This window comes from Solanum dulcamara, chromosome 3 (genome assembly GCF_947179165.1).
Source record: "Solanum dulcamara chromosome 3, daSolDulc1.2, whole genome shotgun sequence".
Taxonomy (NCBI): Eukaryota; Viridiplantae; Streptophyta; class Magnoliopsida; order Solanales; family Solanaceae; genus Solanum; species Solanum dulcamara.
This window is the reverse complement of record NC_077239.1, coordinates 79910939-79938150: the sequence shown is the minus strand read 5'-3', so window position 1 is coordinate 79938150 and position 27212 is coordinate 79910939. Positions and strand designations below refer to the sequence as shown.

At 31.4% G+C, this 27212-nt stretch overlaps 3 protein-coding genes across 3 annotated transcripts; all 3 read left to right on the top strand.

The window, feature by feature from the left end:
• The first annotated feature begins 13798 nt into the window (after window positions 1–13798).
• LOC129883226 (LRR receptor-like serine/threonine-protein kinase RGI1) lies at window positions 13799–18230 on the top strand. Its single transcript, XM_055957840.1, has 2 exons — window positions 13799–16950; window positions 17404–18230. The coding sequence occupies exons 1-2, from the start codon at window positions 14070–14072 to the stop codon at window positions 17931–17933; spliced, it is 3411 nt and encodes a 1136-aa protein (XP_055813815.1). The 5' UTR covers window positions 13799–14069; the 3' UTR covers window positions 17934–18230.
• Window positions 18231–24420: 6190 nt separating this feature from the next.
• LOC129881892 (glycine-rich protein 23-like) lies at window positions 24421–25414 on the top strand. The gene is made up of 2 exons (XM_055956007.1): window positions 24421–24582; window positions 24909–25414. The coding sequence occupies exons 1-2, from the start codon at window positions 24502–24504 to the stop codon at window positions 25218–25220; spliced, it is 393 nt and encodes a 130-aa protein (XP_055811982.1). The 5' UTR covers window positions 24421–24501; the 3' UTR covers window positions 25221–25414.
• A 1269-nt stretch (window positions 25415–26683) lies between these two features.
• Window positions 26684–27133, top strand: LOC129883725 (glycine-rich cell wall structural protein 1.0-like). The gene has a single exon (XM_055958335.1). It carries the CDS (start codon window positions 26684–26686, stop codon window positions 27131–27133), a length of 450 nt encoding a protein of 149 aa, XP_055814310.1.
• Window positions 27134–27212: the final 79 nt, after the last annotated feature.

The following is a 27212-nucleotide window of genomic DNA, read 5'->3' as shown; positions in this document are numbered from 1 at the left end:
TAATTTCCAAATTAGAAGGAATTCACAAATTTTGCATTAGAAACCTAAGAAAATTCCTACTGCAGAGAAAAGAAGATTTAAGAAAAAAAAGTCCCTTTTCAAATGTTAGATTAGGATCTAATATTGCTCAACCTTATTGACAAACATTATTAGTATGATATTTGTAATAACATACAAAAAATTTAGACCAACACCATTAAAAAAAATTCTTGTGGGATTTATAATTTGTTCGAAAAAAATATTAAACCAGAAAGTATTTTACTACACAGATACAACCAACAGAAGTTTATGAGGAAAATGAAAAATGCTTGAGAAAACTGTATAAATAGTTATAGTTTAGAGCACAATTTCTTAATATAACTGTAGTTTGCGTATTTGCGAAACATAGGTAGAATTATTGTATCAAACTGAAGAGTTGTATCAGTTGGTAAGGGTTATATTCATGCAATGTGTATCAACTGTATCATGTGAGTTTCAGGTGAGTATCAATTTTGGTATCAGCTATATCAACACATAATGTGTCAACTGAAAATGTGTGAAAGAATAATATCAACGCATCATGTATCGCTTGTATATTGTATATTTGCTATAAAAATTGTAAATTAACTATGTTTCGTAATTTTTTAAAACTGCAACTATATATCGTAAATACAATCTAAATATGTATCGCGTCGTCTAATTTTTTTTGGACGTTTTTTTGCATTAGCTCATTAATTTGCCCAAAATATGTAGTTGACTGGTTGGTTATTCTCAAATAATAAAGTGTAAAAAGAAGAAAAAAGAAGAAGGAAGTCACATGATTTATCATATAATCATGTGAGTTACACCTAATCTATATTTAATATACATTTTTTTAATGATTATACCTTTCTTTTATTTTCCTAATAATTGAAGAAAAGAATAAATACCGCGGACCAATGTTCAAAAGTTTATAACAAGGTCTATATGATGACTGGAGTCAAAAAAACATTATTAATAATTAGCTATTTTAGTCTCATACTTTTATTAATGTCTATTGAGTGTATCTACCTTACAAGTTGCACATGACATCAATTATTTTCTCATATTTTAAACTCTTTTTACCCTTTGTTTTTGTTAATAATTATTAATGTTGATCACACTTTATATGAAATTTGAATTTCCAAATATTCAAGTCTTGCGTCCGAAGAAAATCTCCTATTTCTATCAATTAACTGACAACAGAAAATAATAATAATATGTATTTAATTGCGTAAATTGCTAAGATTTGGTTCAAGATTTTTAATTATTCAAAATCTGCAGATGTCAAAATGCCAACATTATACATCACAATATATAGGGTTGAAGTTAAATTATAGTGAAGTAATTTGTCTAGCTCATTGCCAGAAAAAAAAGAGGAGGGTTGCGATAAATTGGAAGTAAGCATAAAACTTTCAAATCCATGTTAAATACTTATAATATGAGAACTGCTATAAATATATTGTATTATGGATGTTTATTTAAGTACTCTTATAGCTTCTTGAAAAGGCTTACAAATCAAGCAGCCAACTTGCAAATAGTTTATACAGACCTTCCAAGTTCTTTGGCTACATCTTTTTTATTGTCTTTGTATTTTTTTCTTGTTAAAGGGAACACACAATGCTATTTTTCAGGTGCGCTTTAGGTAAACTTTGCTCTGATGTAATAGCCCACAAATTAAATAGAAAATGTAAATCGTACTAAGTAAGTCTTGTGCGACGAGCTCAACCGAATAATAAATGCAGATGATATCTAACTCAAGATTTTGCTTTTGAAAAATCTTCTGCTCAACCGACTCGACCAGAACCTTTCTCTAGCCAAGAATTCCATTATTGATCGAATCGGGGCGGATCCAATTCTGAAGTGGTTGTTGTATTGTATCTTCTTTTTTTTTATAAGCCAAAGTGTGAATGAGTGAAAGGGTTTTTGGTTGACACTAAGACAGAGCAAAACGTGTAAAGATTCCAATAGGAAGAGTTTAATTTTCCAAGGCCACAAACACCCTTATTTTAGGGAGTAGTAGGCTCTTCTTTAATTTGCAGCGCCGTTTATCTTTATCTCTTTTGGACCTTATTGTCCAAATTCTTTTCTATATGGACCAGAAATACTATATAGTCCAAACCCCCACCCCCCCCCCAAAAAGATCATGCTAATAATTATTTCAAAAAAATAATATCTAAAAGTCACTATTTATGGAATTTACCCTTTTACCCTTTAGGCGTACGATGTTTAAAATATGGAGAAATTACTTAAATATACAATTTATTTTTATCATATTTTTCAAAAAAAAAAATTATCTAAGAAATTTATAAAAATTTCTACTTTTTTCTATTCTCAAATACATTACTTTACGCGTATCGATCATATACATCACTTTACGTGATGTATCGAGACGTCAGATATATATCACATTACGTGATGTTGGAAAAATGCGGACTAACACAAAAATATATATGATCAAAATAATAAAATAAAATAGGGAAATAATGACACCAAAATTTTTACGTGGAAACCCTTTTAAATAAAGGAAAAACCACGAGCCAAGAGGAGCAACTAATATCACTATATTAAGAAATTTTACACTAGTTAGTACCGAATATAACACTCAAAAAAGGACTACCACACACTCAAAAGGAAGAACACTCTTTTGATTTACCACCTTACAAAAAATATCGCTCACACTCTAATTTCTTATAGTCTATGAAATACTTCACAGCTCAAATATTTTTTTCTCTGTTTGTGAATTGGATGTCTGAAATGAGGAGCTGAAAAGCTCCTTTTATAGGTGAAATTTGTATTTCACCGTTCACCATTTGTTAATAAAATGGTGCTACTTTTCCACCAAAAATTTGTATTTCTGCAAACTTTGTTGACAACTTCAGCTGCCTCCAATTGTTGACTAAACGATTTAGGCAATTGTGGAAAGAAAATCATGGGATAGACGTCACACGCGATGTATCGGTTACATCACTTTACGTAATGTATCGTGACATACGTGATGTCATATTGTAACATTGAGTGATGTATCCGAATTCAAGACGATGTGTATCAGAACATTGAGGTATGTATTCGAAATCGAGATGCGATATATCAGAACGTTTTGGGATGTATTCGAATTCCACCAAATTTAAAGAATTTTTGTAATTTCAAAAAAATAGAAAAAGGATATAATTAACTCTTCACACTATGAAATTTATATAATTCCACTTAAAATATATCATTCAATTAATTCAAATTCACGTCGATAGATCAACTAAAAGAGGTTGAGCTTATGTATGTTAAAAGAAGGGTAATACAATGGGAAAATGAGAGTAGTAAACGAGAGTGGTGATAATAGAATTCACATGTAATTTTGTGAAAAACTCATAGTTAGGCTCACCGGAATGATTATCCTTGCCCGATGGGTCTACATTCATCCCTGAATATCGTTAGCTAAGAATTGTTATTGTTTTTAAAATATTTATATATTATAAGTAATTTTATCAAAATTAATGCAAGATTTGAACTAATATTATGGAGTTTGTTGAATTTGTAATGTTTATAGTACTCCTACCACTAAACTCTCGTTTGAACGTAAATTGTTGAAATTTGAAATTTTTTAGTTTTACTTGATTTTTTTAATTATTTTTTTGAAATTTTATGAGTGGAAGTGAAATTTATCCCAAAATTGATTTGAGACAGTTGTAAAAATATTTTAAAAATATTTTTTCAAAATCTGATAAAATTTCATGATCAACTAACTATTTAAAAATAATTTTTTAAAATCTAATATATGTTATAAATATACTACCTTTAATAATTAATTAGGCGGAAAGGGTAAGGAACATAAAAGAGAGCAAAAGAGAAGAAAGTGTATGTATTTCTTAGTTTGTTGTTCAGTACATTTCAATTGCCAAAAGCTTAGCAATTTATAGAGAAGAAAAGGGAAGATGTGGGAAACTTGCCCACTTGAAGTGGGCCCCACACAATTATTTAAAAGTGAAGATAATATTAAGTGGATAGCCACCTACTTGGCTTCTAACACTCCCCCTTGGGTGTCCACGTAAAAACAAAATCCTAATGAAAGAATAAATATCCTGAACACTAATAGATGTTGAGTCTCGTTGAAACCTTACTAGTAAAAACCATTGGGAAAAAATCTAGCGAAGGAAAAAGAGTATACATAACTGGTAATACGCCTTGAATGCTGCCTCATTAAAAACCTTACCAGAAAAACCCAGTGGGACAAAATTTTGGTTAAAGAAAAAAGAGTACAGTGCGTATTTTACTCCCCTGATAAAAACTTCATTTGATGTTTTTGGAGACGACGCATTCCAACCTTATATCTTAGCTTCTCAAAAGTTGATGTTGGTAATGCCTTTGTGAATAAATCTGCAAGATTATCACTTGAACGAACTTGTTGTACATCAATATCACAATTCTTCTGTAGATCATGTGTGAAGAATAATTTTGGTGAAATATGTTTCGTTCTGTCTCTTTTTATGAAGCCACATTTCAACTGAGTTATGCACGCGGCATTGTCTTCGAATATAACTGTGGATACTTTAACATCCTTTTCTAGACCGCATCTTTCTTTGATGAACTGTATCATCGATCTCAACCACACACATTCTCTACTTGCTTCATGAATTGCTATTATTTCAGCATGATTTGAAGAAGGTAGCAACAATGGACTGTTTTGTAGATCGCCATGATATAGCAGTTTCTCCATGTGTAAATAGATAGTCTATCTAAGATCGAGCTTTATGTGGGTCTGATAAATAACTTGCATCTGCATAACCAATAAGGTCTACGCAACCTTTGTTAGTATAAAACAAACCCATATCAATAGTACCCTTCAGGTAGCAAAATATGTTTGATACCATTCCAATGCCTTCGCATTGGGGATGAACTATACCTTGCTAGCAAATTAACAAAAAATGTTATATCAGGTCTAATTGTGTTAGCAAGATACATAAGTGCACCAATAGTACTGAGATATGGTACTTCAGGACCAAGAATTTCTTCATCCTCTCCTGCAGGTCGAAATTGAGGTTTTTTCCACTTCAAGTGATCGAACAACCATTGGAGTACTTAATGGATGTGCTTTGTCCATGTAAAATCTTTTTAAAGATTTTCTCAATGTAGGCAGATTGATTGACAAAAACCCCGTCTGCTAAATATTCAATTTGCAGACCTAGACAATTTTTTGTCTTTTCAAGGTCTTTCATCTCAAATTCTTTCTTTAGATATTCAATCGCCTTTTGGACCTCTTCAGGGGTTCCAATGAGATTTATGTCATCAACATAAACGGCGAGTATAACAAACTCCGATTTCTTTTTCTTAATAAAAACACATGGACAAATGACATCATTTATATAGCCTTCATTTATTAAATACTCACTAAGGCGATTATACTACATACGCCCTGATTGTTTCAGACCATATAATGATCTTTACAGTTTTATTGAGTACATTTCTCGAGACTTTTTACATGTTGCAGGCAATTTTAATCCTTCTGGAATTTTCATGTAAATTTCATTATCAAGTGAACCATAAAGGTAAGCTGTAACTACATCCATTAGATGTATTTCAAGATTTTTATGTATAGCTAAACTGATGAGATATCGAAATGTTATTCCATCCATAACAGGTGAATATGTTTCTTCATAGTTGACCCTGGGTCTTTGAGAGAATCCTTGTGCAACAAGGCGTGCCTTATATCTTACAATTTCATTTCTCTCATTTCGTTTCCGTACAAAAACCCATTTATATCCAACTGGTTTCACACCTTCAGGGGTTAGGACTACAGTTCCAAAAACCTCACGTTTAGAAAGTGAGTCTAATTCGGATTGAATTGCCTTTTGCCATTCTGGCCAATCACATCTACGTCGACAATCTTCGACGGATTTAGGCTCAATACTTTCACTATCTTGCATGAGGTTAATTGCAACATTATATGCAAAAATATTATCCACCATAATTTTCGATCGATCTAGATTAATCTCATCACCGGTAGAACTTATTAAAAGTTCTTCATTCACTTGAGTCTCGGGTTCACTGATTTCTTCGGAAATATCAAGATTACTCAAATGTTGACCTTCTTGAGGAAGTTCTTGTGTAGTATCATCTTTATTATTTTTCACGCTTCTCTTTCTAGGATTTTTATCATTTGAACCCAGTGGTCTACCACGCTTCTTGCGTGTTTGGGATTCAGAAGCTATGATACTTGTAGATGGTCCTTTTGGGACATCAATCCGGATAGGCACATTAATTGTAGTGATATGTGACTTAGTTATCCGTTTCAAATCAGTAAATGCATCTGGCATTTGATTTGCTATTTTCTGTAAGTGGATGATCTTTTGGACCTCCTGCTCACATGTGCTGGTACGTGAATCAAAATATGATAGTGATGAAACTTTCCACACAATTTCTTTTTCTTTTTCTTTTTCGGGTTCTTTTTTCTCTCCCCCTAATGGCGGGAAAAGTATTTCATCAAACCGACAATCTGCAAATCGAGCAGTAAATAAATCTCCAGTCAACGGTTCAAGGTATCGAATTATGAAGGGTGAGTCAAACCCAACATATATGCCCAACCTTCGTTGAGGGCCTATTTTTGGCACGTATACCGCACAACCAAAAATTCTTAAATGAGCTATATTTGGTTCATGACCATATACTAATTGTGATGGAGAATATTTATTATAATGTGTTGGTCTGAGACGTACAAGTGCTGCTGCATGTAAGATAGCATGACCCCAAACAGTAATTGACAATTTTGTTTTCATTAGTAGAGGTCTTGCTATCAATTGTAGGCGCTTTATAAATGACTCTGCAAGGCCATTTTGAGCATGAACATGGACAACAGGATGTTCAATATTGTAGTAACATTTGCTTTTCTTCTTAGCAAGTTAGAAAAATATTTCTCGTCTTTAAATATAGCATGAGTTGTTACACTATCAATCACACAAATATCCTCGTGATTGGTCATTGATCTAAATAAAATTTGAGGCATTTCCATATTTTCTTCAATAAGAAATAAAATAAGTATTAACACATGGTACATTACACAAATTTTATTTATTTACATTGACTAGGAAAATACAAATATCATATTTAATACAGATAAAAAGAAAAAAAAATATTTACATATTATTAGTCTTGTCAATATTCATATTTTCGTCTGGAAAATTAAAGAAATCAGTTACATCTAAATGCATGGGCTCAATATTATCTCCAGAGATAAAATTTGTCTCTCTATTATTTTCTGCCCTTTTCAAAGATGCCCGATATAACTGAACCAAACGTTTTGATGACCGACAAGTCCGCGACTAGTGCCCCACACCTCCACATCTATGACATACACTTTCTGAATTTTTCATCGGTAAAGCTTCTGGCTTTTTACCCTGCCTTTTATATTGCTGATTATTTCTCGGTGCCAGCCGAGTATCATGATTAAAATTTCTTCTTTGACCACGACCACGACTAGGGCCATGACCTCTTTCTCGTTGGTTATAATTTGCCTAATTCACTTCAGGGAGGGACAAAGAACCAACGGACCGACTATCATGATTTTTCATTAATAGCTCATTGTGGCATTCAGCAATCAGAAGGTGAGAAAGTAGTTCAGAATATTTTTTAAATTCTTTTTCGCGATATTGCTGCTGTAGGAGCATATTTGCGGGTGAAAATGTGGAGTATGTTTTTTCCAGTTTATCTTGCTTAGTGATCTCTTCTCCTCATAAATTTAACTGAGCTATAATTCTAAACAGAGTAGAATTATATTCAGTTATATTTTTGAAATCAATTAATCTCAGATTTAGCCAATCATGACGAGTTGTGGAAGTATGACCAACTTCAGGTGGTCATATCTTTCTTTTAAATTTTTCCACAATTTAAGGGAGTCTTTTAATGTAAGATATTGTAATTTTAGCCCTCGTCAAGATGGTGACGGAGAAATATCATGACTTTAGCACGGTCTTGATTGGATGTCATATTGTCATCTTTAATGGTGTCTGCCAGACCCATTGATTCTAAATAAATTTCGGCATCAAGTGCCCATGATGAGTAGCCTTTTCGAGAGATATCAAGAGCAGTAAATTCAATTTTTGAAATATTTGCCATTTTATGAAAATAAAATTAAATAAAACTCTTACCGCTTTTTGTTACCTTGAAAAATTAGCCGGAGCCTCGTGCTGATAATGTGGTATAAATATACTACCTTTAATAATTAATTAGGCTAAAAGGGTAAGGAACATAAAAGAGAGCAAAAGAGAAGATAATGTATGTATTTCTTAGTTTGTTGTTCAGTACATTTCAATTGCCAAAAGCTTAGCAATTTATAGAGAAGAAAAGGGAAGATGTGAGAAACTTGACCACTTGAAGTGGGCCCCACACAATTATTTAAGAGTGAAGATAATATTAAGTGGATAGCCACCTACTTGACTGCTAACAATATAAAATATATGATTAAACGCTAACGAAGTTATTAATGTCTTCTGTCTGGACTATATTTTTAATTAAACTTCTAGTGTTTATCACTAAATAACTTGAATAGTAGTCAAGTTGATGGAATGGGGAGTCGAAAAAAAAGTTTAGTCAAAGTGATACGAGTGTGCTGTGAATCATTGTTAAAGAGAAATGAAATAGTAAAATGATTATCGAATTATACACTTGAATTTTTATCTGATATTCGATATCTGCTTTGATATTAATTAATTTAATTTTTCTTAAATATCAAAAAAAAATCTATATTCAGAATTTGACTTTGATTTTTTTTTTATTAAGAATAAAGAGTATTTACCACTCTACTTCAATCTTTGATAGGTTATTGAATTATAAAATTTATGGTATACACTAATACACAATCAAAATAATTACTCTGTATGTTTTAATTTATGTGAAAAAGAATGATACACTTTTTAATTCAAAAACATTTAAGCTTATACTTCCCATTTTAAAGAGAATTTTTTTTATAATTTTATGACAAATTAAAGACTACAAATTCAAAAGGAAAAAATTACCATACAAAAGCTCTAGAATAATCAAGTCAATAATTTATTTATTTTTAAAAAAATCGTATATTATAATCTCCTTCTTTTCCTCTTCCTCGTCCTTCACAAAACCAAATAAGAAATACTTGAAAAGACAAGTCAAATACTTATTGACTAGTTTCTAATAGGAAATAAATAGACGAAAAAGAGAAGAACATCATATATACTATAGTTTTTTAATAGAATAGTCCAACACTAACCAAAAAAATAACAAGAAAATTGAAAGGGGAAATTGGTATGGTGAAGCAATTAGTGGACATAATAAAATTTGTGAGATTCTTAAGCTCACGTGAAGTGCCCTCAAAATCTGGAATTTTGTTTGCCAAAAAGCTATCATTATTCCTACTAAATTCCACTTACTTCCAATTTTATATTTGTTCTCTTTCTATTTTTAAACTTCACTAGAGATAACAACTCTCTATGGTCACTTTAACACTTAAAAATAAAATTTGAGCGACCGCTACTGTTTAGATATGTATTAAATAGATTTATTTCTGTATAATAAGCGTAAATTACATTAAACAAACATAACGTAATAAACTCAACTGAAAAAGCATTGAAAGAAAGAATTAATTTTTGACTTCTCTTATGAAATATCACATATTACGTCAACTGAATCATTCTAGCATTGGGACTCTTTTTTATTCTTCTCTATTTATTTATATTTATTTCAATTTTCTTTTTAATTTCCACCTTTTGATGTTCATTTTAGGAGGCTGATGGACACTACATATATATAGGTCCCACTCTTTAGATTTGATTTTGACTTTGGTCTACATAATCACAAATTCACAATCAACATGTACGTGTGGGTGGATCTTGAAAATTCTCATGTCCTTTACCTAAATTTCATCTTTTTTGGACAATCATTGTTAGCTAAATTTGAGGAAAGTTAGCAATTCTTGATTGTTTTGCTCTACCATATTGAGCGGTAAAAATTAACTTATAAAAATATGAATTATTTAATTAGCTGACTTATTTAAAAGTTAAGATAATTTGAACTAAAAATGTAGTCCGGATTAATTTATAAAGTTTGCTATTGCGATATTATTTTTCTGCTTGATAAAGTTATATATAACCAAAATGAGCGAACTTTTTGTTAATTTTGTTTGATAATTAATTATATTATAAGAAATTAAGCAAAACAAATTTGAAACGGAGAGAACATTAAATTCAAATTTATAACTTTTAGGTTATAAGTCATAAATCAATTAAAAAGACCTTTAAAAAGAAAAGTAAAACGAACAAATTGAAACGGATGAAATATTAAATTATATATAGGGAAAATCGGAGAAGGGAAAGAAAAATTAGAAGGAGATTATAAGGTGGAAAATTAAACTTCCATTAACAAAATAAAAATTCAAAATAGCCAATCAATTAGATTGTTATTTTGCCAGTTTTTAAATTTAAAACTAAAAACCAAATCAAAATTATTATTTCTTTTTTTTAAAAAAAAAAATTCTTTCAATTTCATTTGATTTTGATTTGTGGTGAACGCCTTCATGCGCATTTTCAATAGATTGAGGTATTCAATAAATTGAATTGAATCCTTAGTTTAAATATCTAAATAAAATATTTTAATAGTCCAAAGGATCGTTTATGTATTCCGCCATTGATTAATTTATAGCTTTAGCTTAGTTAAAAAACTAATAAATTCAAATGTGAAAGAAAGTCCATTTTTCATAGTCCTATTCTAAACCAAAAATAATATAAAATAATAATTTTTGTACAATCCTTTAAAATAGGCCAGAATTCACATTATAAAAACAAAATAAAAATGAAATTAATTAGTGGGGAATATAGTAAAAAAAGAAAGATATAATAGTTAGTGTCAAACAACTTTATTAAATATTATATCCTTTTGTGACTCCCATAATTCAGTTTTTTTTTAACTATATAATAATTTAATTGAGATGACACAGCAGACTTTTAACCATAAAAAATAAATAAACAAATAAAGAGTTCCCCTTCCCCTTTAAAGTCTTACATCAGCCTAAATATTAATTAAACATAATTTTGAAATAGTTATGGCAAGATTTTGTTTCCTAATGCATAATAAAAACATAAATTACATTGGATCTTGAAGTAAATTTTGCTAATATCGATATATGCTCCAATGTTAGGTGTGGTAATATGTACTTAGGAATAGTACTTATTACCCCAATAAACTTATGATCAATACATGATTATACGTGCGCGGCTGCTCCACTTCGCTGCGGTCTCGTTGGCTCACTTCTGAAAACTGAGTGACGAGAATCTGTCTTCACAAACCTGCGAAACGAACTGAACTTCGTTGTTTTTTCGCGCACGAAGCGAATGGACGCTGCGGGCTTTACACAATCGATCGGATTAGACAGATATCCCTTCAACATAGGTCACTTGTTGCAGAAAGAAAAGTAGCATTTTACAAACAGCTGTAGGAGTTATGACGTCATTCCTTGCAACAACCACTAAAATATTACAGAATGATCTAAAGAGGGGAGGATTGAATAAGGAATTTATTTCTCTAAATCTAAAAGGAGGAGTTAAGGTAAAATAAATAAGTTAATTAAAATAAATTGTAATTTTTAATTAACTAGCTAGTTGATGTAATAACTTAAGAAAATAATGTATTATCCAAATATGTCACGCCTATACGCATGATATTACATGTTTATGATTAGTTCTCATGCTCGTTAAATTAAAGAAACAATGAAAAAATATGAAGGAAAAAAAGAACAATTTTTCACAAATAGATTCATGTAATTTAAGACAAAAAATTAAGAATAAAATAATTCATGTATTTTAGAGATTAAATGTCCATAGACATTTGACTTTTCTTCCCTTACATGGAATACATTTTCTCATGACCTTTATATTGTTAATTATATGATATTCAAAATTAACTGACATGGTTGATTTGAATTTGTGCCATATAAGATTTATTAAAAGGAGAAATATTTTTTAATTTTCATCACTTAATATTTAAGATATTTAATTAAAATTAAAAAAACTATATTCGTTATTAAAAAAGCTGACGAACAAAAAAAAGAATAATAGTTTAGCGAACATCATTTAAAAAGTGTTTTTTAAGTTGATAAGTAAAGAGTCCTCACTAGAATATAGCCATTGTTAATTATCTTTTCCCTCAAATTTCATGATAATGATCATATTTTTAATTACATGAACGAAAAAGGGGCTATATTGTGAATTTTACTCAAATATTATATAAGTATTATATATATTTTTGGGGAGAAATAATTCTTACCATATTAGTAGATGTGATAAAATTAGCTCATAAAAGCATAATCTGTTTACTCTGTCCAAATTTGACATCCTCATTTATTACTTCATTTCATCAAAATTATAAAAGATAAATAAAACAATTAAAATTTAACAAAAATTAAACGAATTAAGTTATAATTCGTATTTTAGTCCAAATAATTTTTAGACGGTCAATAACTCACCTATATTTAGTTAAATCCGTTCATTTAACACCTCTACGTTGTGTGCTAAAATTAAAATTATTTTTGTCTCTTTTTTTTTTTGCTCAGCAATGACATGAGACTAAGTAAATTGAAGATATGCTTTGGATGATAAAATGAGGTTGCAGCCCGGTGCACTAAAGCTTCCGCTATGCGCAGGATCCGGAGAAGGGCCCGACCACAAGGGTCTATTGTACGCAGCCTTACCTTGGATGATAAAATGACGAAATCAAAATTTGAGATGGCAAGAAATAATTGGGAGCATGAGAAAAGCCAATTATATAAAACGTAACTGATTTATGAATTTATACACTATATAAAATAATAATGAGGAGAGTGATAATATCAAGGGCATTATCACTAAAAATTGTGATAGAATGATAAATATTCTTTTATTCTTAACAAAAAATATTGATTTTGAGTCTTATATATATAGTCACATTTAATAAAGAATTGTTACTCATAAATTAGAACTTCTAACACAAATTCAAATTAATCGAACCCTCAAAATAAATTTTGAATATCAAAAATCTTAAGTCACCATCCACAATAAATAATGTAAAATATTACATACAAACACAAACGCTGACTCTCTTGTGTTTGCTATCAAACTCCAGCTGTGTTGCCTCTTCCCCTTCTATGCATGACTCCATTGGGGGGATCTGCAATACAATTTATATGCTTATGTGAATATAATAATTTTTACATATTATTTTAATAGCGATTGTAAATTTTAACTATTACTATTTATTAACTTACTATCATAAAACAAAAACAAACTTTTGAGAGAAACTTTCTCTTCCATCAATATTTATAATGTCACATTCTTATATAGAATCCATAGCCGTTATATTACATTGATACTTTTTCTTAATTAGACTTACGATTATATAATTACCAGAAATACAATTTATCATATTTCCTTGATTATTATTTTTTTCAATTCAAAGCTCACAATATGTAAATTTTGTATTTGAAGTCTGAATTCTGAATCCACGGCTGAAAGTATATTTACGTGAAAAATACACACACATATATATAAAAAAAAGATTTTAATCTAAATAGTCAAATCACAATTAAAATCAAAAAAAATAATTATAATGGCATGAACATGAATGGAGTGAACTTGTCGTTAGAGGATTTATTCAAATCCCATAATAAAATTCTTGACTCTGCCGCTAAGCGCAAATATATATTTTTGAGTAAGGAGGGTAGTGTGAGTTGTAGGGATCCTAGGGGAAGATGGTGGTGGAGGTGCATAAGAGAATTGCCAATCTCAATGTATTCCTTACTTGGTTCATTTGTTAACCATTTTCCTCTCTGTTTAATCTTCTCTCTTTTCACTTTAAAATATTATTTTAATCATGCTGTGTTCTGCACCATCACCAATAGAAAAAGAAAGACAAAACCACAAATAGCCTTCAAGTTTTTAAAACTTATAGAGTTTGAGTAGAAACCAAGAAAATACACAGAGAGAAACAGAGCAAAACCCAAGAAAAAAAAGAAGAGATTTTTAGTTAGTTTTTTGATATGCAATTGCAAACCCAAGAAGAAATTTTTAGAATTTGAGGCAAAGATGTCTTCTTCTTCTTCAAATCCCAACAAAAAAAACCATTTTTTTCTTTCACTTCTTTTCTTGGCCACCCTTTTCTTCACTTCTTCTTCTTCTTCTTCTTCTTCTTCTTCTTCTTCTTCTTCTTCTTCTTTTGATGCTGCAATAGCACCATTTTCTAATTGGGACATTCTTGATACTACCCCATGTAAATGGTCTTTCATAAAATGCAACTTTCAAGGTTTTATTACAGAAATCAATATTCAGTCTATTCATCTTGAACTTCCTTTGCCTACAAATCTTTCTTCATATAAGCACCTCAAGAAACTTGTTATTTCTGATGCTAACATCACTGGTACTATACCCTTTAATATTGGTGACTGTTCTTCACTTGTTACTATTGATTTGAGCTCAAATGGTCTTGTGGGTAACATCCCTTCAAGCATCAGAGCTCTTGTAAACCTTCAAGATTTGATTTTGAACTCAAATCAGCTCACTGGGAAAATCCCAGTTGAGCTTGGAAACTGCAGAAGCTTGAAAAATCTTGTCCTTTTTGATAACAGGCTTAGTGGAGCTTTACCAAGTGAAATAGGGTTGCTGTCAAATCTTGAAGTGTTAAGGGCAGGAGGGAATAAAGATGTTACTGGAAAAATCCCAAATGAGTTGGGGGACTGTGGGAATTTGACAGTTTTAGGCTTAGCAGATACAAGAATATCTGGTTCTTTGCCTGTTTCTTTGGGTAAGCTCAAGAATCTTGAAACTCTGTCTATTTACACTACAATGTTGTCTGGTGAGATACCTTCTGATTTAGGTAACTGTACTGAGCTTGTGAACTTGTATTTGTATGAAAATAGTCTTTCTGGTTCAATCCCATCTGAGCTTGGGAACCTTAGAAAGTTAGAAAAATTGTTGCTTTGGCAGAATAATCTTGTTGGTGTTATACCAGAAGAGATTGGGAATTGTACTAAGTTGACTATGATTGATTTGTCTTTGAACTATTTGTCTGGGAGTATACCATTATCTTTTGGTGGTCTTGTTATGTTACAAGAACTTATGCTTAGTAACAACAATGTTTCTGGTTCAATCCCTTCTGTTCTTTCACATGCTACAAGTCTTGTGCAATTGCAGCTTGACACAAATCAGATTTCAGGTTTGATTCCTTCTGAGTTAGGGAATTTGACTAATCTTATTGTGTTTTTTGCTTGGGATAATCAACTGGAAGGAAGTGTTCCCTTAACTTTGGGTAGTTGTAGTAACCTTCAGGCATTGGACTTGTCACATAATTCACTCACTGGTAGCATTCCTCCAGGCCTGTTTCAGTTGAAAAACCTTACTAAGCTACTACTGATTTCTAACGATATTTCGGGTACTATACCTCAAGAAATTGGATATTGTAGCTCATTAGTGAGGCTTAGACTTGGAAACAACAGGATTGCTGGTGGAATTCCTAAAGAAATTGGAGGTCTTAAGAGCTTAAACTTTCTTGATTTGTCCGGAAATCGCCTTTCTAGAACGGTTCCTGATGAGATAAGTAGCTGCACTGAGCTACAAATGGTAGACCTCAGCAACAATACACTTGAAGGTCCCCTGCCTAACACTCTGTCTTCACTATCAGGGATTCAAGTCTTGGATGTTTCAAATAACCGATTTGGAGGGCCTATACCGGCTAGTTTTGGGCGTCTTGTGTACTTGAACAAGCTGATTCTTAGTAAGAACTCGTTCTCAGGATCGATACCTCCATCTATCGGCCTCTGTTCGAGTCTCCAATTGCTTGATCTTAGCAACAATGAGCTCTCGGGCAGCATACCGATTCAGTTAGGAAAAATTGAGTCCCTTGAAATTACTCTCAACCTTAGTTTCAATGAACTAACAGGTCCAATTCCTGCTGAAATTTCTTCACTAAGCAAGCTGTCAATACTTGACCTTTCACACAACAAGCTTGAAGGGAACTTGAATCCACTAGCGAGGCTCGATAATCTAGTCGTACTGAATGTCTCATACAACAACTTCACTGGTTATCTTCCGGACAATAAGCTCTTTCGACAATTACCAGCATCAGACCTAGATGGAAATGAAGGTTTATGTTCATTTGGAAGGCCTTCGTGTTTTCTCAGCAATATCGATGGAGTAGGAATAGCTAAAACTGAAAATGATGAGGGAAGGTCAAAGAAGCTCAAATTAGCCATTGCATTGCTAGTCACCATGACAATAGCAATGGTGATCATGGGAACTATTGCTATCATACGAGCACGAAGGGCGATGAGAAGGGATGATGATTCAGAGATGGGAGATTCTTGGGCTTGGCAGTTTACTCCATTCCAGAAGCTTAAATTTTCAGTGGACGAAATACTCAGATGCCTTGTGGATACTAATGTCATCGGAAAAGGGTGCTCGGGGATGGTATATCGTGCAGATATGAATAATGGTGATGTCATAGCAGTGAAGAAGCTTTGGCCAATAACCATGACTACAACTAATGGAGGCAATGATGAGAAGTGTGGAGTACGTGATTCGTTCTCTGCAGAAGTTAAGACGCTTGGTTCAATTCGACACAAGAACATTGTTCGATTCTTGGGGTGTTGTTGGAACAGAAGCACAAGGTTGCTCATGTATGATTACATGCCAAATGGGAGCTTAGGAAGTCTTCTCCATGAGAGGAGAGGTAACCCTTTGGAATGGGAATTGAGATACCAAATATTGCTCGGGGCAGCACAAGGGCTCGCCTACTTGCACCATGACTGTGCCCCTCCAATTGTTCACAGAGACATCAAGGCCAACAACATTCTCATTGGTCTTGAGTTTGAGCCTTACATTGCAGACTTTGGCCTCGCAAAACTAGTCGATGATGGTGATTTTGGTCGTTCCTCCAATACAGTTGCGGGTTCTTATGGCTACATTGCTCCAGGTAAAGATTCTTTTTTATTTCATGTCAAGTTACCATTCATGTCATCATTTTCCTTACTCCTAGCATATTATTCCAAGTATATGTTTTGCTTAGTTATAGTTTAAGAATTGATTGCATATTGCCACCACCACCACAACAACATACCTAGTGTAAGTCCCACACACTGTGGTCTAGGAAGGTAAAGAGGTTGTTTCTGATAGACCCTCGGCTTAAGGAAAAACAAATCAGAGCAATGCAAAGAAAAAAAGTAACGGATGTGAAAGCATAACAAAGCATGTTGAATAGTAACTACATCAAAATAATATGATAATCAAAGTACAAGAAACACACAGTAGTAATAAAAATCGAAGGACAATGATTGCACATTGCATTTATCACAAATTTTCAAAGAATATCTGTAGTTCTGATGATCATGGATCTAAATTGTACTAATGTTGTTCATTTTCCTAATAGAATATGGCTATATGATGAAGATCACTGAGAAGAGCGACGTCTATAGCTACGGAGTGGTTGTGTTAGAAGTCTTGACAGGTAAACAGCCAATCGATCCAACAATTCCCGAAGGAGTGCATCTAGTGGATTGGGTAAGACAGAAAAGAGGAGGAATCGAGGTCCTTGATCCAAGTCTACACTCGAGACCAGAATCAGAAATCGAGGAAATGTTACAAGCATTAGGAGTAGCCCTGTTATGTGTTAACTCCACTCCTGATGAAAGGCCTACAATGAAAGATGTAGCAGCAATGCTAAAAGAAATCAAACATGAAAGGGAAGAATATGCAAAAGTTGATGTTTTACTCAAAGGCTCTCCAACAACTACTACTGATCATACACAAGAAAACAACAACTCATCAAAGGGTGTTTTAGCAACATCTTCATCAGGACAGAAAGCAAGAAGTATGTATGCAAAGAGCAATAACACAAGCTTCTCTGCTTCATCATTGCTTTATTCATCATCATCATCAAATGCCAAAAGTGGAGTTTAAGTGATTTAACAAAACTACATTTGCATTGAAGTTTGTCATATTAGTTACTATTAGTTTTAAGTTTCTTTTAAGTCCAATAATCCTTTGTTTGTTTGGAACTTTCTGTAAAGAGAATTAGAAAGGTAGATATGTGTGACTAGTTGTAACAAAAGAAGCCAACTTATGCAAATTTTGCTGTCGAGCATTTTTAAGTTTTCATGTAGTCGCTAAAGTCAACTTTATTCCTCCAGGTTTTAAGGTTCATGTTTGCAGCTTTCAAACAAATATTTGGGACTATCAAGAAACTAATTGGACCACTTCTACTACATGAATAAAGTTGGATTGGAAAATGAGTATGATAAAACAAAGTTGTATGGAACAGTAGTGATTATTGTACATCTTTTGTTCTTGATTTAGGTATTTGAATAATGATACCATATATAAGAACTTATACGATAAGGATAACGTTCGCGTATATTTCATCCTTTTCCAACTTTTTGTGGGATCACCAAATTTATTGTTATATACTATAAGAAGTTTTTTGATACGCGGAATAAGGTGGGATATCTCAAAATTAAATTTGGAATTAAATTTATCAACCAAACATAGTGTAAATTTTATCTCAAATTCAATCCTGAATATCCTAGCTTACTTCATCGAATTTTGATATTATTTTATTCCACCTTTCAAGCAGAATAAATTAGTCCAATAATTATAATTTCAAAACTATAATTCTAAAATAATTTAATCTTGAACCAAATGACCTACTACTTTCCGTTTTTCTTTTGCTCCTCCCAAAATTCCTCTTTTTCATGAACAATTGACTAATAATTTATAATAAACTCCTAAATCATGCACAAACTTTATCAACTTTGTGGATTTGTAGTGGGAAAGAAAATTTGGGACAGATTTCCAGGGGCAAAGCATTCCCCACTAGCCTTTTTTTATGTGTTTGGTTTGTTGGAAATTATTTTCAAGAGAAAAACATTTTCCAATTAAAGGGGTGTTATTATATGAACTTTTAGTTTGTATCAATATATATCATTTTTCTTAGAAGTATCTTAACATTAAATTCATATAAGATGTTCATCTTACATATGCATATTAATTTGAAAAAATAATTTTCACTCATCAACCAAAGTGGAAACTATGTTCTCTGATTTCTGTTATTATCTATTACTTTTTGTACTTCGATTACTCTATTTTATCTCTGTCATTGTCGTTATTTGCTTTCTCATATATGCCTTATCTGACCTCTTTTATGCTTTTATTGAACCGAGGATCTTTCGAAAATAGCCGTCCTACCTTGGTTGAAGTCAGGTCTGCGTACACTTTACTCTCCCCAGACCCACGTTGTGGGATTTCACTGGGTTGTTGTTGTAACCAAAGTGGAAACTATTTTTCACGAAAAATGACTTCCAATTATACTCCAATTTAATTATTTTCAAGAGATAACAAATAAACATGTTGAAAGTGATTGTCATGATTTCAAATTTACCGAAGGTGATGTAGCGGATGGAGTTGCTTCTTCTTCAACAAAAAATTTGATTTTAAATCTTGATCCTTAGTAGAGAGCGCTTCCCATTAATAGACCCGACTTGGCGCAATCTAGATTACAGATATCAGACATGAGATAAAAACCAATAAACAAAATTCAAATTTTGTTTTCTTTATTTGTTTTGTACTAGTTGGGGCAAAAGTATCCTCTATTGTCTGAAAATAATATGGGACTTTATTATTATGAAAAATGATTCCCTTACCTGATTTGGACAATTATGTGGTCAAATATGACTATTGAAACCCAAAGCAATCAATCATGAAAAATTCTCAATACTGAAAAAGTGTAACAAAAGCTAAAAATGCCTCAAGTGGTAAGTACTTTGAATGAGTTTTCCACAGTTGAAAGAGGCATGTGACTGATTTGACATATGTAGTTAGTAATGTAGGAATCAAGTACTAGTAGGCTCTTTGCCATATTGTCATGCATGTGTGCCTAAACAATATAAGATGTCCCTTAGCTTTCACTTTTTTTTTTTTATGACAATGTAATGAAACAATAGGTAAGGTCGTCGGGTTCATTCGAATTCAGTTTGAAGGAAAATTTTATTGTATATATAATTAATTTTTTTTATGTTTATATAGTAGATATTAAATATTCTTAAACTTCTTTATTTATTTGAATTTTTATATTTTGAAATTTTTTAGTAAAAATTTCAAATCCGCCACAGATAACAATGTATCATTATTCTTGTCCAATTTTTATATAAAAGTCCTTGAAATTATTTAGGATATTTTACTTAAATCTCATAGTGAAAAAGCTCAATTACAATTTATCCCGATTTTTTTGATAATTATCCGAATTCCCTCCTTTTTCCAGATTTCTGATACATACGAATGACGCTGATATATTGCGATTTGATACATAAGTCTTTTTCATGATACATCTCCAATTGATACAAACCAAACATTGTAATATCAATAAAACTTAGGAATCAACTTATCACACCTAATATATCATGAACACAACAAAAATAACAGTAAAACTTATGTTTTACTGATACATTTTGTATTTGGTTTGTATCAATTAGCGATATATCATGAAAATGACTTATGTATCAAATCACGATGTATCAGCATCATTCCTATGTATCAGAAGAGAGATTTTTGAAATTTTTACAAATGATAAAAAATAATTGAAAATATAGGAATATAAAGTGTATAATTTGATAATTTTTCCAATTAATACATGTAAATTTTGAACAAAACTAAAAAACGCCTAAAAGCAATAGACCAGAGGCTGGCCAAGCTATTGGGCCTAAGGCTCAACCACAAAGAGGCCCAAGAACTAAACAACTCAATAATAGATTTGATCGGGATCTAAGTTGAGTAGAGTTTAAATGATTGTCGTCTGCATTTTTGGAAAATTATGCGAATTGTTAAGATTTCGTCTTTTCCAGAGTAGAATCTCTCATTTCCATTCTTATCTTTATCTTTTGATATTTATTAATGAGAGGAAACTTAAATAAATATATTATATTAAGAAAATATTTATCATTTATAGCAATAAAAAATTTTTACTGGACACTTATAATATACGTTTAATATATATATTAGCGAGAATAATTTATAAAATTCATATTATACAAGTTTTATTCATTGATAATATATTTATCACACACTCTAATAGATTTATAATACATTATGTCAATTTTTTACCAAACAAGTATAATATATTTTAAAACAATTATAATACATTTATATTGCATGCATAATTCACTTTTAATACGACAGATATATCATAATATTATTGTGTATTGCTATAAATGATAATAAATACAACCACTAAAATTAATAAATATTTATTAAAAAGTTTCAGATTTGAACCTTAAGAATGAAACAAATCTTGATTATAAAAAAACACTTCTTTCTTTAATTGCCTTACGCAATTAAGGCGAATCATTACTAATTAGTCAGAACCTCAAAGTGCATATCAATCAGGAAAAAATGGACAAAAAGAATAAAAGACCAATACTCGCAAAATGCAAAGTTTTTTTTTATTTATTTATTTTACTATAACATACTGATAATGTAAAAGAATTATCAGTTAATTTCAAGGAAAGAGGAATTATATCATTCAAATTCAATAAAGAAATAAATACTTATTGGGAGCAAAACAAAAATCATAAAAACTATTTCTATGGATCACAACAACAGAATTGCTCAAAAGGTGGAACACATTGGCCAGACTTAAATCCTATTCTTTTGCAAAATTCATCACAATCTGGAAACTCCTCACATTTTCCTTGACACTCTGGCCCTGTTTTATCATCAACACCTCCTCTTGCCACAATCACTTTGACAAACAAAGAAAAGAATAATGAAAAGAGAAACATAATAAGTGTAATAAATGTGTAAACAAGTCGTGACGGAGTCAAAATTTCCAGTACGAAGATTCATAATATAAAGAAATAAACACGAGATGAAGATTGACAAATAGATTCAACATCTACTATATAGTGCAATTTTATATCTACTGTATAGTATATTTTTTCAGCGAAGAACCCCCGTTCTGCCTCCTACCTCTGCCCTTGAAAACAAGTAATTTGATCTACAAACATTCGATGTAAAATGCTTCTTCTAAAATATTTATTTTGTATTTCTTTTTTGGGGTATTAATATATATTATAAATGTCAAATTAATTATATTTACTTACCAACTGAGAGAAGAAGGAGAATGAGTATAGCACTCCTTAAGATTTTCTTAGCCATGAAAGAAAGGACTCTGATTTTGATTTCCATATAATTAGGCGTTTATAAAGGACTTAAGATTGGCACCATAATATATATAAGTGGTAACATATAGTGAGTTTTATTTTTTGTTAAATTAGTACTTTAAGTAAAACCGTTGAATTAACCTAATCATACTTAAAATATTACTTTTAACAAAGATTATTCTTTAAATATTTCCAATTTGAACCCTTTTAATGAGTTATCACCTCACATAGTCACATGTTAAATTAATCTGATCATCCTTAAAATATTACTTTCAACAAAAATTATCCTTCAAATATTCTTAATTTGAGCATTTTTGACGGTTTGTCACTTCATCACGTGTTGAAATTAATATGACCATCTTTAAAATATTACTTTTAACAAAGATTGTCCTTCAAATATTCCTAATTTGAGCACTTTTAACGATTTGTCACCTTACGTGTTAATTAAATTTACCTAATCATTGTTAAAATATTACTTTTAATAAAGATTATCCTTCAAATATTTCTAATTGGAGAACTTTTAACAGCCTGTCATATCACGTGTTCAATTAATCTAATCATCCTCAAAATATTACTTTTAACAAAGATTATCCTTCGAATATTCCTACTTTGAGTACTTTTAACAATTTGGCACTTCGCGTGTTAGAAAATGTTATATGTGTCCATCGCGTGAAAGATTTTGTACGAGTTAATGATGTTATAAAGTTTGTATTGGATGTGCGTATTTATTTACATTGTATCAAGACCAAAAATTTAATTTGTCTATTAATTTAATTGCTCAAAATTTTTCTATTAGATATATTTTTATACTTATGTTATAGCTACTAAAAAGTTATTTCCCATCTTTTTGAATGACAAATGTCCATTACCTTTTAACAAAAAAAATAATTTAAGCCATCACCAGGGTTGTGAGCAATGAAGTCGTCTTACTAAGAGGTTTCATTTTGCAAATTGCAATAAATCATTGTTAAATTAGGTATACTTAGCTGATTAATTAATTTAGGGCATAGGATTACGACAATTAGAGAGAAATATATAGCAATCGTTCAAAATTCAAAAACAAATGTCAAACAAAATTAAATATTATTTGATTCTAATTAATAGTCATTTTTATCTACTTTAAGATCCCGATTATTTGCATGATTATAATTAATATATATAAGATTGATTAAAAAAATATCATATAGATTAAAACGATGAAAGATTATTTAGATGAAGTAAAAATAGAGAAAGGAATAAAATAAATTTATGGAAGCTAGAGTGAAGGTCCACTATCTTTAAATTGAATCGGTTGTTAGGGATGAGATTGACTTTTGAAGTTTTTTAACGGTTACTTATTCTTTTTAAGATTAAAATGTATGAATCACAATATATATTTAATTTTAAAGATATTATATTGAAACTCATATAATGAACCTTTTTTTTTCCAATATCTATCTATCTCTATATATTAAAGTTTATTTTAATGAAAAATTAATAAAATTAAAAATTAAAATTAAAATACTACACGGAGAAATATTACTAATACTACTACAATAAAATATTAAAATTGATAGTTAATGTTGACAATTTTGAATTTGTGATAATTAATAATATTCAATAGTAATGATATTGATAGTGATAATTGTTTATGATAATCTATGATAATATTAGTATGATAGATGTAAATAGTGGTGACAGTGATACCGTGGTGAATAAGTAGCATCTTTATAATGTTGAAATTTTGATATAGGTATTAATATATCTTGTAGGTTTATGTATCAGTAATCTAAATGCCATTTTTTTTAAAATTTATGATCCGAGTAAATTTAAATTCGAATGTTACTCGTAGAGTCTATTTCTCGGGCAACGTAAGCTTTTAATATGATTTTTTTCCCAACTGACCTACTTACGAAGCAACAAGTGTCACGCAAAGAACAAATGAGAGTTACATGCATGGCCTCTGAATGGCTTGAATAACGTGAAAGGCATAAAGTCATCATACCTTTGGAATTTGTTTTTAATTTTTTGAGTTGATATCACTATACAACTTTTTAAATTTTTTGTTCACCTAACTCTGTCGTCAATAAGCAGAAAGAAGACCATTCTCGAGATTGTTAGGGCTTTATTTAATACTCTTCATGTACTGTATTATTTGCCTCTTTAATTCCTTCCATTCTCACAACTGTCCCCTCCCCTTTGCCTTCCTTTAAATACCCCTCTTCACCATTTTTTATCTCCTTACCACACAACAATAGAAGTAAAAAAAAAAAAACTTACCCTATTTTTCTTGTGTGTGTGTGAGAGAGAGGGAGGGGTAATTAAGAGTGAAAAAAATGGCAAGTAATATTTGGTATGTAATGTTTGTGTTTGCACTTGTACTTGTCCATGTTGTCACTGCAAGAAACATTCCTCAGGTTTGTTGTTTAGCCATAAAAGTTGTCCGTCACTAATTTCTTTTTTTTTGGTACTACGTGTATATACAATAAGAGAACAAAATTACGTTACATTATCTTATTATTTTTACTTGTTGCAAGAGGTAGTTTAAATTACCTCATTTTCTAACTTTCACGGATGGTTATCTCATATATTTATTTTTTTTGGTGATTTTAGTGTAAAAAATTCTCTTTTATAAAAATTAAAGTTGTCCATATACTAAACATTATATATTGTAGCATGCATCCTTACGTACGTCTATTGCTGATTTTTCTAACAAAAGTAGTTCCTAATTTGTCTGCTTCAGGCTCAGACTGAGGGTGTAACGGTAAACACTGAGGTTCTAAGTAGAGCTCCAACACCTAGTGAAGGCCTTGATGACAAAAAGAATTTCATCTCATTTGGTGGGGTTGGTGGCTGGGCAGGAATTGGTGGCTATGCTGGTGTGTTGCCTACTTTTGGTGGCATTGGTGGCGCTGGTGGAATAGGTGGTCTTGGTGGACTTGGTGGAGCTGCTGGTGGCGGTGTTGGTGGTGCTGGAGGACTTGGTGGTGGTGGTGGTCTAGGTGTTGGTGGTGGAGTTGGCGGTATTGGTGGCATTGGTGGTATCAAACCCTAGGAACATTGTAATTTGTTGTTGTAATTTTGTCTAATTAAACTTTTTATTTTATTTTAGTATTGCATGCATCTCCTAATTATTATCCTACGTTTGTGTCAAGTGTAGGTCTTTGTGTTTTGAAAAGTTTCATGTATTAGTAGTATTTTCCTAAGTTGGAACTTAGGATATCGTACTACTACTTTGTTTGGGTTCAATTTCCAAGTCATTGGAAGTAGCTAGTGTTCGTTTGACTTGTTTCTATGTTATCTACTATAAGTATATGCTTCCTTCTTTTTTTTCCTACGCAAATATACTACGTGGATGTAGTCATTATATATATAAGATTCGCGTAAGAATTATTAGATTCTGATGTATCCGTACATATACTTTTAAATTTGCCCTTAAAAGTCTTATACATCTGAATTATGATAAGAAAAAAATGAAATTCAATTTAATCGATTGAAAGATGTAAAAGAAAAATATGAAATGCATGATAATCTCAATGATATATAAAACATCAAAATATTATAACCTTAGTTGAAAATTAATAAGGAAATCTCATTTTTCCCAATTGAACAAGTCAAAAAGCTATATACAACGTTTGGATAAGGAGATTGACTAGAATTCTAGAAAAATCTTTCGACACCCTTCTAAAACCAAATACATCCATCTATAACAATATTTCATTATAATAATTATTTATTTTGAGAATCAATTTTTTATTTTATATTTTATTTCTTTGTGGTGAATCCAGGGTGTTGTATTAATGTAATTCACAAAAAATCACATGGGCAAAACCAAACCTCTGGCATACAACACTTAATTAAAAAAATAATACGATTATAAAAAGGTTTGATTGTATTATCGTAAGATGCCATTTCAAACCCCCGGCATTTAATAAAAAAATCTCTACGATTCGTGAAAAATGGTATATATGCCCTCTCTCTTACTGTGAGCTATCAAATGCCACACTATTGTTGCAGTAAAATAATTACAATTTTACATAGCCATATACAAAGAAAAAATAAAGACGAATTTAGAGTCGAGTCGATTAGACCGGCCCAGTGAAATTATATGCAAGAGAACATATATGACGATAAAATTTCTGTCTTAATTATTATCCAAATGGTGCAAAAGTTCTCCAAGACCCTTAGATTCTGGCTTTCTTGATTATTTTGCGTCACTTTCTGTTTGTCACACATTATTACTCCACACACCAACACTTCCTTTCTTCCTTAATTTCTTTTTTTCTTTCTCTCTCTCTTTCTTCTCTTTTGCTTAGAATTCAATCTTCACTTTGTAGAAGCAGCTAATAAGGCGTAGATTATGTCACTTTTACCCACAAAAAATGGCCTTTTTGGTACGTAAAATATGTTCATACTTGTCTATTCACGTGAGGTACGTAGTTTTTCTACGTATATATATGTACATTTTCTACTCAACAATCATTAAGCATTCAAGGTAGTTTTCATAGTTTTAGAAACATGGCTCGATTATTGTTGTCGACGTTAGCATTTTTCCTCATCATGATGATGAACATTAATATTAGTCAAATTTCAGGTTCTCCTCCTCTTATAGTGCCCCTTCCTTCCCCAATTAGCCCCGCACCTTCACCATTACCTAGTGGAGGTAGCGGTGGAGGAGGTGGAGGAGGAGGAGGTGGTGAAGGAGGTGGTGCAAGAGGTGGTTATGGCTTTGGAAGTGGTAGCGGTTCTGGATGGGGAAGAAGTGGTGGAGGTGTTGGTGGCGGTGGTGGAGGTGGAGGTGGAGGTGGAGGTGGAGGTAGTGATCGAGGACGAGGCCGTGGAGGATCAGGCCAAGGTAGTGGTTATGGTGGGGGCTATGGTTCCAGCGGTACCGATGGAAGTGTTCCAATTCCTAGTCCTGGTGTCAAGCCTTGGATGACAAGGAAAGTGTTCCCAGGCTTTTACTAGTAAAAATGGTCATGTACTGAATTGTAATATGACGCAGTAATATACGTAATAATATTCTCTTTTGTACTAATACTATAGT